The 14,654-nt window shown below is 38.7% G+C and overlaps 1 protein-coding gene across 5 annotated transcripts in view; it reads left to right on the forward strand.

The window, feature by feature from the left end:
• Positions 1-14,654, forward strand: part of chd7 (chromodomain helicase DNA binding protein 7) — a 225,670-nt gene that overhangs the window by 72,866 nt on the left and 138,150 nt on the right. For all 5 annotated transcript variants that reach the window (XM_059981663.1, XM_059981655.1, XM_059981646.1 and 2 more), the window contains exon 3: positions 2,039-2,397. In XM_059981663.1, coding sequence (XP_059837646.1) covers positions 2,039-2,397 — 359 coding nt within the window. The remainder of the gene's footprint in view (positions 1-2,038; positions 2,398-14,654) is intronic.

Below are 14,654 nucleotides of genomic sequence, written 5' to 3' on the forward strand. Positions count from 1 at the left end.
CTTCACTGATATGTTGATGTTGATATTTTAGTTTAAGAGACGCGATGGAATGATACAGCTCTATAAAACTCTAGTTTCTTCAGTAACGCATCGTATTTTTTAAGTTGTTCCTTAGAAATTCTCTTGAAACCTTTGATATCCTTCTGCAACACCAGCAGAGATTCTTCATGTAGCTTAATACGAATTTTGTGGTCATTCACAGTCTGCTGTATACTTCCAAGTTTCCAATTAAGCGTTTTCAATTCAGATTTAACCAGGTCGAAGGAATTCTGTAACAAATTAAACTTGGATTCCAAGTCATCCAGTTTATCCAATTTTTCAAGTTTCTCTGACATTTGTTGAATCATTTCAGTCAAAGTCTCTAAAGTAGTCTCTCTTTTTGACAGCTTTCTACTCATGGTGCTCTCACTGAGATAGGTTTAAACAGCAAAGTAGGCAAATAATTTTGGAGCACATTGCTAGTACATTACAGCCACCGGGTATGTGACCTATAAAACTCTAGTTAGGCCACACTTGGAGTACTGTGTCCAGTTCTGGTCGCCTCACTATAGGAAGGATGTGGAAGCATTAGAAAGGGTACAGAGGAGATTTACCAGGATGCTGCCTGGTTTACAGAGTATGGATTATATCAGAGATTAAGGGAGCTAGGGCTTTACTCTTTGGAGAGAAGGAGGATGAGAGGAGACATGATAGAGGTGTACAAGATATTAAGAGGAATGGACAGAGTGGACAGCCAGTGCCTCTTCCCCAGGGCACCACTGCTCAGTACAAGAGGACATGGCTTTATGGTAAGGGGAGGGAAGTTCAAGGGGGATATTAGAGGAAGGTTTTTTACTCAGAGAGTGGTTGGTGCGTGGAATGCACTGCCTGAGTCAGTGGTGGAGGCAGATACACTAGTGAAGTTTAAGAGACTACTAGACAGGTATATGGAGGAATTTAAGGTGGGGGTTAGCACAACATTGTGGGCCGAAGGGCCTGTAATGTGCTGTACTATTCTATGTTCTAAAGTGACTAGAATATGGTGTGTGATCCTTCTATGCGAGGACATGCTACAAAAACAGGAAGGTGTTATAAATACAATCTAGAATCCGCTGTCAGGTGACAGTTGTAAAGATACATATTTTGTAAAGGCAAACGAGCAAAGGGCTGAGCGAGACTAGCATTGCAAAGACTGGAATTCTCTTTAGATGGTGATAGTTCATGCTATAGCATTAATTGTGATCTTTTCTTTCTCTTCCACTCCCTCCTTGGCACACATTGATAGAAAATAAGACAAGATATATAGTTCTTGTGAATGAGTAGTTAGACTACATTGGTTGCTCACTTGGATATGTGGTCTTGATGCTTTTTCTTTTGTAGTGTTAACTGTTTATGTGCAATTTTATTAATTTCTTGTGATTAACACTTCTAAACATTGAACAATGACCAGAACTTTAAGTTAAGGTGAAACTTGTGAAGTGAAAGATCGAGGTAGGTGAGTATTTTCAGGAGAGAAAATTCTGGGGCACAAATGTCATTTTTGTCTAATTATTATATGAATAGCTAATGTATAATGCTGCAATGGTTATTGGTAAAATCACCACATTCAGTAATCATGATGGTTTTTTAAATGTTCTGTTTATGATACATATCAAAGTGATATCAATGAAAATCACCATAAATACAAAAAATGGAAGTCTCCAACTTTTATGAACAAACTAGACTGTGGAACTGTATTACTAAGTTACTTTTGTTTCATCTGTGGGCAAAGGTGGAAATCATTGAGAGGACTATTTTTAAGAAGTCCTGGTTGAAATTTAGGGGTTACTTTGATAACTACAGAGGAATTAGAATTACAATATTTGGTCAAAGACCCAACCCACCCCTTCTTAATCTGATATATTTTGCAAATTCAATCTAGTTTGAGAATGGGCTAAGATTTGTCAAATATAAAACTAAGTGTTATATTATCTGATGACAAATAAGTTTTGTTCACTATTTCAAACAGTATTAACGTGCCTTTTTAATTTATCTTTTATTTTCTTTCACATCTTTTTAGTTGCTTTCAAATACATTGGCTGATACTCAGTCAGACATGACTCAGATTAGTGGGCAAAACTCTCAATTAGCAACTGGAGAAGAACGACAAAAGTCACTGGATCAGCAGCGAATGCAAGAGAAAGCCAATCGCATTGTAGCTGAGGCCATTGCTAAGGCTAAAGCTCGGGGTGAGCAAAACATTCCCAAGGTGATTGACCAACTCGTAATCTCTAGCACAGCAGTGGATAATTCAACAGAAGAGAAAAAGAAAAAGAAAAAACCAAAAGAAAAGAAAGACCCCAAGGAGTCCAAAGAAGCAAAGGAAAAGAAACCCAAGTCAACAGCAACCACTAAGATCAAAAGTAACAAGAATGCAAGGTAGGAAAGTAAATCCTGTTTTATCGTAGTACAGAACTTTTTGAAGTGCTTTTTACTGGTAAAATTTGTCATATCTAGAAGCTGCTGAAATGTTTTGCTTGTGGGGAGGGGGGCAGTTCCTCCAACCAAGTGATTCATTTCCATTGTACCAAGGTGTCAGAAGTAAAATAATATCCTGTATAAATATTTCATCAGAAATAAAAGCTGTTGAGAAAGCATAGTATGGGAAGTTGAACATTTTGATATAATTTATCAAGCTCATAAGAGCAGTTCCTTACATAATCAAAAATGAAAATAATCGAAGTGTGGAGAGTTATTGCTAATGGAAAAATACCTACAAAGTAAGTGGATTCACATACACGCATTAATTCAGAGTACTACTATACCTAGTAGCCCTTGTTGTACTGTAACATTAGTATCATCATTCATCATCATTGCTCACAAATTGACAGCTACAGTACTTGGGGATTTCCATGCATGTGCAGTTTAACAGAAATCTCCAAGTTACTATCAGGGCTCCTCTATGGATTGTGATGTTAGCAGATTTGAATGCACAGTTCAGTTGACGTGAATTAGTTATTTATAAAATGCTCAATGTAAATATCTTGAATATCTTATATAGACTTTATAAAGCAAAGTGAGAGATTTTAGTGACATTCTAAATGATATACTTCAGACTAATACTTCTCTAAAAGGTGAGTTTGTATGGTAATTATTTCACATAGGATTTTTAATTTTGTTTATGATTTCAATCTGTATCATCTTTCCATTCTCCTAACTTTTAGCATCCTGTATAATTTTTGCTGCCCAATAAACTGCTGTCACAGATTATTTAATGTGATCTGGTGCTTAGCCAGCATGATATTAAAACTTTTGGACACTGGGCATACTTTTCAAATGATCATTGATGGCAATTGAAAGAATTAGGTTGTCAACACAGAAATTTGGTTTGTGAGTCGCTTTCAAAGCTGGGCTAGTTGACCTTTGCTGTTAACTGCAAGTATCCCCGTCAAAAAAAAAACGAGGCCGGGGTTATAGGAAAGGATAAGAAAAGAAGGATGCTACATAAAAATCATAGTGCTGTAATACTCATTAATTCGTTTGATCTTAATCAGTATTTACAGCATTTACCCAGAGGTTAAGACAACAGTAAAAGGAAAAACTGACATTGTATGGTGTTGCATTAAAAATATTCATCAGTTCTGCTTTGTAAATTTGCCAAAGTGATCCTTTCATTTAACTTAGAATATTAAAGATAAAAATAATTTTCTTTTAAAAAAAAAAGGTCTATGGTTATTTTGACATTGATTATGATTGTATGGTAAAGATAAGAAAGTGCTTAACGAGGTGTGGTCTTTCAAAGATGAGCATTGGATCAATGAAATGTGATTTTGCTTTGAAAATCAAAAACTGCAGGTGCAGGAAATCTGAAATAAAAATAGAAAATGCCACACACATTCATCAGATCAGACCGCATCTACGAAAGGAGACAGTTGGCATTCCATCATTGGCCTTTGTTAAAACCGGGAAGGAGAAAAGAGTTTTCAAATGTACAGAGTGTGGGTGGGAAGTGGGGGACAATGGGATTGAATGACTTGGTGGCACTTAGGAGCATGTCTTCTATTTTGTGTTGCTAATAGCAAACCTATGTGACATGACCAGCATGTAATAGAAGAAGAAAAACAAAACCAAATGGGCAGTTCTGATATTGACAAGAACGGTTACCTGAAGTTGAAGAATTCAATATCAAGTCTTGAAGCTTTATTGTCTTTAGAAAGAGAATGAGCAGTGTTCCTTAAGGTTGTGTTAGGCATTCATTGTAACAGACCAGGATTCCAGATACAAGTCACAGTGGGATTGGAATGGTGTTTTGCTCTTTTAGCAAGAAGAGCAATCTTGCTTAAATGGAAGGAGTCTACCCCCCTACACATCTTCAATGGCTACGTGATATTATGTCTTATTTAGATTTAGAAAAATTTCGCTGCTTCGTCTTAAATTCGAAGCAATCTTTATGATTTCTGCGGATGTTTCCTAAATTAATGTTCCAATTTATAAAGTTTAACTGTGCACAGGCTTTTATGTATATTTTTATCTTCTCCTCTTAAGCGAATATGTCTTTTTTTTTCTAGTTATCCATTATCATCCATCAGCTTTTTCTTTGGTAGTTGGTAGGAGGTTGACTTTTTTTATGTAAAAAAAAATTATTTTATGATGTACGTCTTATCTTTAAATTTTTGATTACAGAGTGGTATACCGTTATGTGTTATGCTATAACATTTTGATCAGTTTTATTACAATATATGAATGTACACAAGTTATGTTGAGATGTATCTATGTGTTGCACTCTGTAAATCTTGTTTTTTTTTCTCTCCTGAATAAAAATATTGTAAAAAGAAAGGAATGGTGTTTTAAGGTGGCAGGCAACAAGTGTTTTGCAAAAAACAGGTCACTGAAATAAGAAATAGACCAAGCTGTTACACAGTCCACCAGCACAAATGATAGGTTAGCTATTTTGTTGTCTTGATTTATTTTCTTGCTGTGCAACAGGAGATGATTCAATTTTGTTCTACTGGATAAATGGCAGCAAACTTACTATCTGGTTAAATTGGAGCAGATGCCCAACATTCATTCAAGAATTTGTATATTGGGCATACCTAATTTTCTCAATACCTCAGCAAAATTTGTGGAGTTGGCAATTTGTTAAGCAAAATGATGATAGGTTTATTTGAGTTAGATCCTCTTTGGTTGTGGTATACAGCTTTGCACAAACTTGTATATTTGTCTTTGTTAGCTGAAATTCTGCTAGGTCTGGGCAGTACTCACTGGTGTAGCAGAGTTGTTTTTGTTGTATGGAAGGCAAAAGTGGAAGTCCTGCTTGTCCTAAAAACATCGGAGATGAGACACTGCAGGTGCAGAAATTTGGAGCAAAAAAATCACAAACTGGTGGAGGAATATCTGTGGAGAGAAATGGACAGGTAATGCTTTAGTCAGTGCCCTTTTGGATTGAAAGAGTGGAGAGGAGATGGCCATTACAAAGCAGTGAAGTGGAGGGCTGGGGCAAATAAGGTGCATCCAGTAAAGGAAGGTTTGATTGGAAAATGAAGCCAGATGGAGGGAAGGAAGAGTGGAGATAGTGATGGAGGTGGAGGAACAATGGAAGAAAGGTTGGTGAAGGCTGGAACCAAGGGAAACTTACCTCTGACATCCCCTCTGTACCTATTTCCAAGCACCTTAAAACTATGCCCCCTCGTGTTAGCCATTTCAGCCCTGGGAAAAAGCCTCTGGCTATCCACACGATTAATGCCCTTCATCAACTTCTATACCTCTATCAGGTCACCTCTCCTCTTCTGTCACTGCAAGGAGAAAAGGCATTCAACCTATTCTCGCAAGGTTGAGGATGGGAAATAAGCATACCATATCCATATCCATATGTGGCAGAGGGCTAGATTGGAATGTAGTAATAAGCATTTTCTTTACATGTATAGAATTTAAATTTAGAGCTTTTAGCCTAGATGAATTACATTGAAAGGTTAATTATCAAGTCATAAGTTCAAAACTAGGTTACTAATTATATCATTCCTGCGATCAGTTTCTGCATCCCTAATGTGTACCAAGGAACAAGTGAATGCAAGCAGGTTATAGTGTTAAATACTCTTTTTACCTGAGCCCATTTTGTATCTCACACTTATAATTGTATACTCTCTAAAGAATTGACTAGTTATCTACATATGCATATGAAATTCAATAAAAGGCCACTGCAGAGAGAAAAAATGATCAGTACAAATAAAATCTTAACATTTATTCTGTATTGTCCATTGTTTTAAATCTCTTAAGTTTGGAATTACATTGTACAGATGCTATACCTCATCTGAGTTTATATTTAATCATGTGAAGCTATAACAGCTAACCCATATATTAGATAATAAAACTTTCACCGTAGCTACAGCCTTATCATACTGGAGGAACTCTGCAAGTTGGGCAGCATCTATGGATGTTTTGGGCTAAGAATTTTCATCAGAACATCAAAACCTCAAGATCAACATCAAGATACCACGACATCTGCAGAATACCTTGATTGCTTCATTGTAGCTATCATTTTAGGGAGCAAGGCAGTGTCCATTGCTTACAAATTTGTATCTGTTATTCCATGCATTTATATCCTAACTGCAGTTATTTCCACATCATCTATCCCTTTCTAAATTAAGAGTAAAACATGTAAATCACTGGCCTGTTACAGGAAGGGCTAAAGACGATGTTGGCAAGCACAAGAAAATCTGCAGATGCTGGAAATCCAAAACAATACAAACAAATTCACAGAATTGCTGGAGGAACTGAGCAGGCCAGGTAGCATAAATGGAAAAAAGAAAAACAGTTAACCTTTATCGGGACTCCTGAACCTGGTTGTGATTTTTGCTCCTTATCTCCTTTATATTTGAATCTCCATTTCCTTGTATCCCTCAACAATATCATGGAAGGAGCAATTCTATTCTACTAATAGATTAAACTTTGAATATATTTATGACTTTATGGTAACTGAACAGTTGAACTGTCACAACATGTCGATAGTTGTGTGCAATTACACTGACTCTTCACCTGGCCCTGGACAAGTGTCAGGCTGCTATTTATTGATTAGAGCTCAGTGTTCAACACCATCAGACCCTCAGTACTAATCAACAAGCTTCAAAACTTGGACCTCTGTACCCCAAAGTGCAACTAGATCCTTAACTTCCACAGTAGAAGACCATAGTCAGTGCAGATTGGAGATAATATCCCCTGCTCACTGGCAGTGAAGGTTGTCACTCTGCAAGGATGTTGTTTAGTCAACGGCTTTATTCTCTCTACACGAACAGCTGTGTGGCTAGGCACAGCTCAAACACTATCTATAAATTTGTCAATGACATATTTATTGTTGGCAGAATCTCAGATGGTGACAAGGAGGCATACAGGAGTGAGATAGACCAGTTGGTTGAGCAGTGTTGCAATAGCAACCATCCACTTAGCCAGTAAGGCCAAGGAATTGATGGTGGACTTCAGTAAGAAAAGTAATGTGAGTGAACAAAACCAGTCCTGATCAAAAGTGCAGAGGGTTTGTGGGGGAAGGTACTCTTACTGAGCTAATGGGGGTACGATTACCCATGGACCCCGCTGTACATCTTCTAAATGATGACTCACACCTCTCCCTTACGGAAAAAACACACAATGTCTGGCTGGCAGGCCTAACTGCAGCTTAGAAGATTGTAGTCCAGCGTTTGAAACCTCCCCATGATATTTCATATACTCACTGGCTTTGGATCATTCTGGACATTTCTTACTTGGAACTTTCATCAGCAAGAGTAAATGATGCACGACCAAACTCAATCTTAATGTGGACCAATTTGATATCTAACTTAAAAGATCTTTTGTTAAAATAGGAATGCTTTGTCTGTGTATGCACTACTATTCAGTTGGTGGGTGGAGGGGAGAGGGGTAGAGGGGTGATGGTGAAGAAGGTTGGGGGGTGGCTGGGTTAAACAGTCAATATGTATTGAATGTAATTTGTTGATGTTTCAATAAAAAATTAGTAAAAGGAAAAAAGGTGCAGAGGGTGACCCGTTACAAGTTCCTGGGTGTCAACATCACTGAAGATCTTGGGATCTGGGCCGCCTTGGCAGTGGACTCTGCTTGTCTTCTTGACTCTTCTTCTTCTTCTCTTCTTGACTCTACAGGTCTATAATGCATTTTAAGTGGTGTCATGGGTAGATAGGGTCATAAAGAAAGCTTTTGGCACATTGGCCTTTAAAGATCAAAGTGTTGTGTTGGGATGTTAAGTTGAAGTTGTATAAAACGTTGGTGGGGCCTAATTTGGGGTATTGTATACAATTTTGGTCACCTACCTGCAGGAAAGATGTAAATAAGGTTAAAAGAGTACAGAGATGATTTACAAGGATATTGCTGGGATTGGAGGACCTGATTTATAAGCTAAGTGACTAGGTTAGAACTTTATTCCCTGGACTGTAGAGGACTGAGAAGAGATTTGATAGAGGTATACAAAATTATGAGGGGTATACATAGGATACATGCAAACAGGTTTTTTCCACTGAGCAACACACAAAATGCTGGATGAACTCAGTAGGTCAGGCAGAGTCTATGGAAATGAATAAACAGTCAACGTTTAGGACGGAAGATCCTTCAGGACTGGAAAGTACGGGCAAGCCAGAATAAAAAGGTGAGAGGCAGGATAAAAGGATAGAAAGAAGATGGTAGGTGAAGCTAGGTAGGTAGGAAAGATAATGAGCTGGAGAGGAAGGAATCTGATGGGAAAGGAGAGTGGACCATAGAAAGGGAAGGAGGAGGAGACCCGGGGAGATGAAAGGATGAAAGGAAGATAAGAAGAGACAAGAGGCTAGAGTGGAGAATAGAAAGTGGGGGGGGGGGGATTTTTTTTCCCCAGAAGGAGCTTCAAGAAGTGGTTAATCCTGACATCAGAAGGGGATTTCACTCAGGTCCACTGCCCAAGTAGAAAAAGTAGCAATGGATCACTATAGTGAAATAGAGCCTTGACCAGTGGCCAATCTGCATTTGAGATTAATCAGCAAGAGCAAATTAAAGGAAGGCACGGGCAAGTGCAGCGGTCGTTGTTTGAGTCAACAGTGTCCATTGCGGTGATCTTGAGGGTTTAGCTCTTCGAGGTTTCAGTGAAGAGAAGCCTCAGTCAGAGAAACCAAAAGAAAAGGTAGAGGTAAAGGTGTTTTTTCCCCCTTCCCTTCTTTATATCTGTTCAGCTGGGACAGTAGAGATACCAGGCAGGATAGTGGAATGCTCCTCTTGCGGGATGTCCAGTGTCCCTGATGACTACAGCTGTGAAAGGTGTATTCACCTAGAGCTGGATGAACCTACCTTCATAAGCCTTCCAAGGCCTGCTGCAGTGAAGCATCTCTACAACATGATGTAATCACCACCATGCTTCATGGTAGGAATAGTGTATTTTTTGATGTATGGGTTTTGGTTTACGCCAAACATAGCGTTTAGTCTGATAGCCAAAACACACAACTTCAGCTCACTTCAGAGTCTTTCAGATACATTCTGGCAAACTCCAGCTGAGATTTCATGTGGCTTTCTCTTTGCTACTCTCCCATAATGCTGTGAATGTGACAACAGTTACTATATGTGTAGTCTCTCCCATCTCAGCCACTGAAGCTCGTAACTCTTCCAAGGTTGTCATAGGTCTCTTGGTGGCCTCTCTCAATAGTCCCCTTCTTGCACAGTCACTCAGTTTTTGAGTATGGCCTATTCTAGGCAGATTTACAGTTGTGCCATATTCTTTCCATTTCTTGATTGACTTAACTGTACTCCAAGGGATATTCCGTGACTTGGAAATTTTCTTGTATCCATCTCCTGACTAGTGCTTTTTAATAACCTTTTTGCAGAGTTGCTTGAAATGTTCTTTTGTTTTCATGGTTTAGTTTTTCTGTTGATCAGTGTCAAAAAAAAACAAATTAAATCTGCTGTGATTCAATGTTGTAAAACAATAAAACATTAACATTTCTGGGGGGGCAGTCTTTTACACTTCTAAACCCTAAATTTTAACCACTTGTAACCACAGTTGCCTACCCCTGCCATTTAAAAGCTACTTTGGGGCATATCTATCCTTGTGAACTATTCCCAGAAACTTCAGCTATCCCTGCTCTGCTGTCATCCCCACCAGCATCCTCCTCCAGTCCACCTGGGCAAGCTCCTCTCTCATGCCTGATCTGGGTTATTTCACAACACCCAATCTGAGATGGTCTTTCTTTGAGTAGAGCACAAGCTGCTCTGAAAAGCCATCTCTTAGGCATTCAACGAATTCCCTTGCTTGCTGTCCAAAGCCAACCTGATTTTTCCCAATCCCCTTGCATATTAAGTCCCCCATTACAATTGTGTGATTACCCTTATTACATACCTTTTCCAGCTCCCTTTGCAATCTCAGCCCCACATCTTGGCTACTATTTGGAGGCCTATATATTATTCCCATAATGTTTTGTTTACCCTTGAAGTTTCTTAACTCCACCCACAATGATTTGCTATTCCTGACTTGCTGTCACCTCTTTCTAAAGATACAATTCCGTCTCTTACCAATAGACCCACACCACCACCTATGCCTTCCTGCCTGTCCTTTTGATACAAAGTATATCCTTTGATATTAAGCTCCCAGCTGACCGCCTATCAGCCACAACGTCATACCGACCAATCTCTAATTGCGCCACGAGTTCATCCACCTTATTCCAAGTGTTACGTGCATTTAAATACAGCACCTTCAGTCCTGCATTCTTCCCCCTTTTGAATTTTGCCTCTGTGACACAATTCAACTCTTCTCTATCTGCATTTGTACCCAGTCATTGGTTTGTCCTTGCGTTCATGTTACATCCATTATTTACTTGTAAACCTGCTGGCTCATCCTTGGCTCTATCATATGATTTTCATCCCCCGTTATATTAATTTAAACTGCTCCCAACAACTCTAGTAAGAGCTCTGAAGAATGGAAGGTTGCTGGTTAGTGAAAAATATGGGTTAGCCAGTTATACTTTCACATAGTTATGGTAATGAAATGTGTCTATTTAGCTATAGACACAAATGAATTTACAATTGGTATTATCCATGGTCATTTAAAAAAAATTCTGAAGTAGTGAATACCCTGATGTCCTGATTTTAGCCTGGGCATTCCCTAAGGACACCCTCAATGGGAGCACAGGAACAGGCACTTCAGCCCACAATGTTGTGCAGACAATATTCCTCCGTTCTCTGCATATTCACCTGCCTCTCTGAGAGCCTCTTAAACATTGCTTCCAACACCACCTCTGGTGGAGCATTTGGAGCACTTTCAGCATCCACCACACCATGGGGGAAAAATCTTCCCCTGCGCATCTCCTTTAAACCGGTTCCCTTTCATCTTAAATGCATGGCCTGTAGTATTAGATATTGCAACCTGAGAAGAATGTACTCGTTTTGTACTCAATGCCTATCTACTCTGTCTGAGACAGTGCCCTGATTTTGCCCAGTTGTTCCTTCTGGAGTGTTGTTTAACAGAATGTGCCATTTAGTAATGCAGAATAACCAGTTTTCACTATAACTATTAAATCTCTTCTGTCCTCTCCATGAACAACTTCAAAACTGCATTCCTCTTCAGTTGCTCAAGGTGAAGCTCTTCAGTTTTAGACCCACCCCAGCACTAAGCTCACATTCTTCTTTGCAGCTTCTCTCCACTGCTTCACACTGCCTCATTGCCTCAAAAGAAACCCACTTGCTTTTTGCCTGAAATCCAAATGACTTGCCTTTAATCCCTTTCTCACAATGACACCTTCTTTCATCTGATAAAGTAACAAGTTCTTCAACTCTCGTGTACTTAATCATTTATGCATGCACTTGTTACTCTGAACTCTTTCTTCAATTGCATCCTTGCTGGTCTTGAGTTCTCCCTTATTCATGAATGTGATATAGGCATATGGAATATGATGGTCAGGACAATTCCTTGCTGGTTGCTTTTGTCTCAACAGATTGCCCCCCCCCCCCCCCACCAATATCTTAAGTTAAAAAATTTTGTCCTTTTGTGTCACCATGTTTTTGTCGCACATTCTTCTGTTTCTGTTTTGCATTTTTCCCTGTGCCCCAGCATGCGGTAAATGCTTGAAGTGCAAAAGTCCAGAACTTGTAAGAAAGAATGATATATAATTATATCCAAATATCACTCTCAATCTTGATCATTTCTCAGAAACCTAGGACAAAGTTTATGCACATAATTTTTTTTTTGAAAATGGTAAGGAAATTTTCAATGGGCATTATTACAGTTGGTGTACAATTTGTTTACAGAACTGTAGTTCAGTGGATAAGATTGTATTACTGCCATTAGGCTAGTTGTGTTTTGCTAGACAGTAACAGCTTGAGATAAAGGTGACTCATAGTTTCCAGCAGGTACAATTAGTATTTTTATCTGCATAGGATGCTAGCTTATAAGCAGTGGTTAACATCTGCTTGAACAAATACCACATTCTTTAAAAATAGTGAACCTTTCTCATGGCAGCAATACATTTAAACAGTTTAATTTTACCAAATGTGTTAATATTCATATTGGAACTGGTAAAATCCGTTTCAAAATTCCATCCAGTGTAAAATATACGTTATACAATTAGCACTGAGCAGTCCTGATGGCAAACATTATTGTAGCACATTGTTAAGTAGTGGTAGCTTGATAAAAGGTGACTCATCATCAGGAGGTACTTTCTTAAATCATAACCACAAGTTATCAGATAATGCCTTTTTGATGTATACCTTTTTCTGTGTTACTGCTAGGCGATGTGTTGGCTAAAAGTTTAATTTGAATATAAATTGATCTCGTTGTAGTAGAGTTCCTAAAAATAATACTGTATCATGCAAAATAGATTAACAAATCTTCTTCCCCATCCCCTCCCCTCCCATTCGCCACTCTGACCTTTTTACTATTTCTCAGCTGCCTATTACTTCCTCCTGGTTTCCTCATCCTTCCCTTTCTCCTCTGGTCCACTCTCCTCTATGTTCAGATTCTTTCTTCTCCAGCCCTTGACCTTTTCCACCCACTTGGCTTCACCTATCACCTTCCAGCTAGCCTCTTCCCCTCCACCCCGCTTTTTATTTTGGCATTTCCCCCTTCTTTCTCAGTCTTGAAGCAGGGTCTCAGACAGAAATGTCGACTCCTTATTCATTTCTATAGATACTGCCTAACGTGCTGAGTTACTCCAGCATTTTGTGTGTGGTACAATAAGTATGTACTGAGCTTGGGGTATAGTATGTAATTTTATCAGATCTACTGTGCTGTTGTATAGACATTTAATCATTTGTGATATTATATTGGAGCATGACATGTGCGTGTTTCTCTTTGCCCCATTTTAAAAATAAGCGATTCTGCTTGATGTGACTAAAGTCACCAAAGTGGGAAAAGTGATATGTGGATGACTCTTGGATGCATCCAAATGAAATGCTTTTTGTTTTGCTTAGCTAATTGAATTGAACTTTCAGCTTGGTTATAAACTGTGATGTCATGTCTAAAAATCAATCCAGTGGTGGAGTATCAGCTCCATGCCATAAAATCACCTTTTTGTTTCATTTTGTCACATTTTATATGCAGCAATTCCTTACTTATTGCAAGGAATTAATATAAATATCTAAGCTGTTTGGTAAGAAATTCAAGGGTCAAAATATCACTTGCCTGGTTCAAGATTAACAAGTCACTTTCCAGGTCAAGAGCAAATGCGAGGAAATCTGCAGATGCTGGAAATTCTAACAACACACACGAAATGCTGGTGGAACACAGCAGGCCAGGCAGCATCTATAAGGAGAAGCACTGTCATCCTGAAAGGTGTCTCCTTTTTGATGCTGCCTGGCCTGCTGTGTTCCACCAGCATTTTGTGTGTGTGTTCCAGGTCAAGACTTGTGTTTTGCTACAGTGGTATCCTTAAGGGAAGGTTCTCTGGATAACTAGGTGAGCATTTGTGTCATTGTTCATATTTCTGCAGTCTCACATTTGGGAACCTGAATATTTTTAAAGAAAATAACTATTATATTTCTACCACCCTTTTTTAAAAAAACATAAGGTGAACATCTTAAATGCTTTGTGGACCATCTAGGGCTTAGAAGCAGGTAGAAGGATATGTGAAAACTCAGCTGTACTGGCGAGGGGCTCCTGCAATTCATTATTTAGCTGGGTGGTGAATTAAAGTTCCGTGCTTGTGACCAAAAGTTGACAAATATTTTGTGTAGATTCCAGTGACTCAGTCGGTATGATAATGATAGCACATTTCTGAATGGGGAAGCATGATAGCTTGCAATCAATGATGTAGGGTGACCTCCAGTTCAGCACACATTAAATTGTCTGAGAACATTAAATTGCCTATGAGAAAGGAAAAGTTGTTAATGGTATTGCAGTGTGTTCAAGATTTTGTATTTAGGCAGTAGCCACTATCTGTTGTTTGGATAATACAAAAAGTAAATCATTTGCTTTACACCATGAGTGTCTGAGTCCTACCTCACAATCCTCAGGCTCTCCTATGTTCTTCAGGGTAGACCTTTGGTTGAGCAATAGTCGGTCTTAACTGAAGAGTACATTGTGATTTTTTTTTGGTGAGTTATTGAATTTCCAGTGTCGTTTTTACCTTCATTTGATACTTAGATCATTTTTAACCTATTGAATCTTTCCCTTGTTTCTGTAGAGATTAGATGTTGACTTTCCCCTTCAGGCATACTGGAATTTCCATTCTAAGAATGTGATTTGT

The sequence above is a fragment of the Hypanus sabinus genome, chromosome 1 (genome assembly GCF_030144855.1).
Source record: "Hypanus sabinus isolate sHypSab1 chromosome 1, sHypSab1.hap1, whole genome shotgun sequence".
Classification (NCBI taxonomy): domain Eukaryota; kingdom Metazoa; phylum Chordata; class Chondrichthyes; order Myliobatiformes; family Dasyatidae; genus Hypanus; species Hypanus sabinus.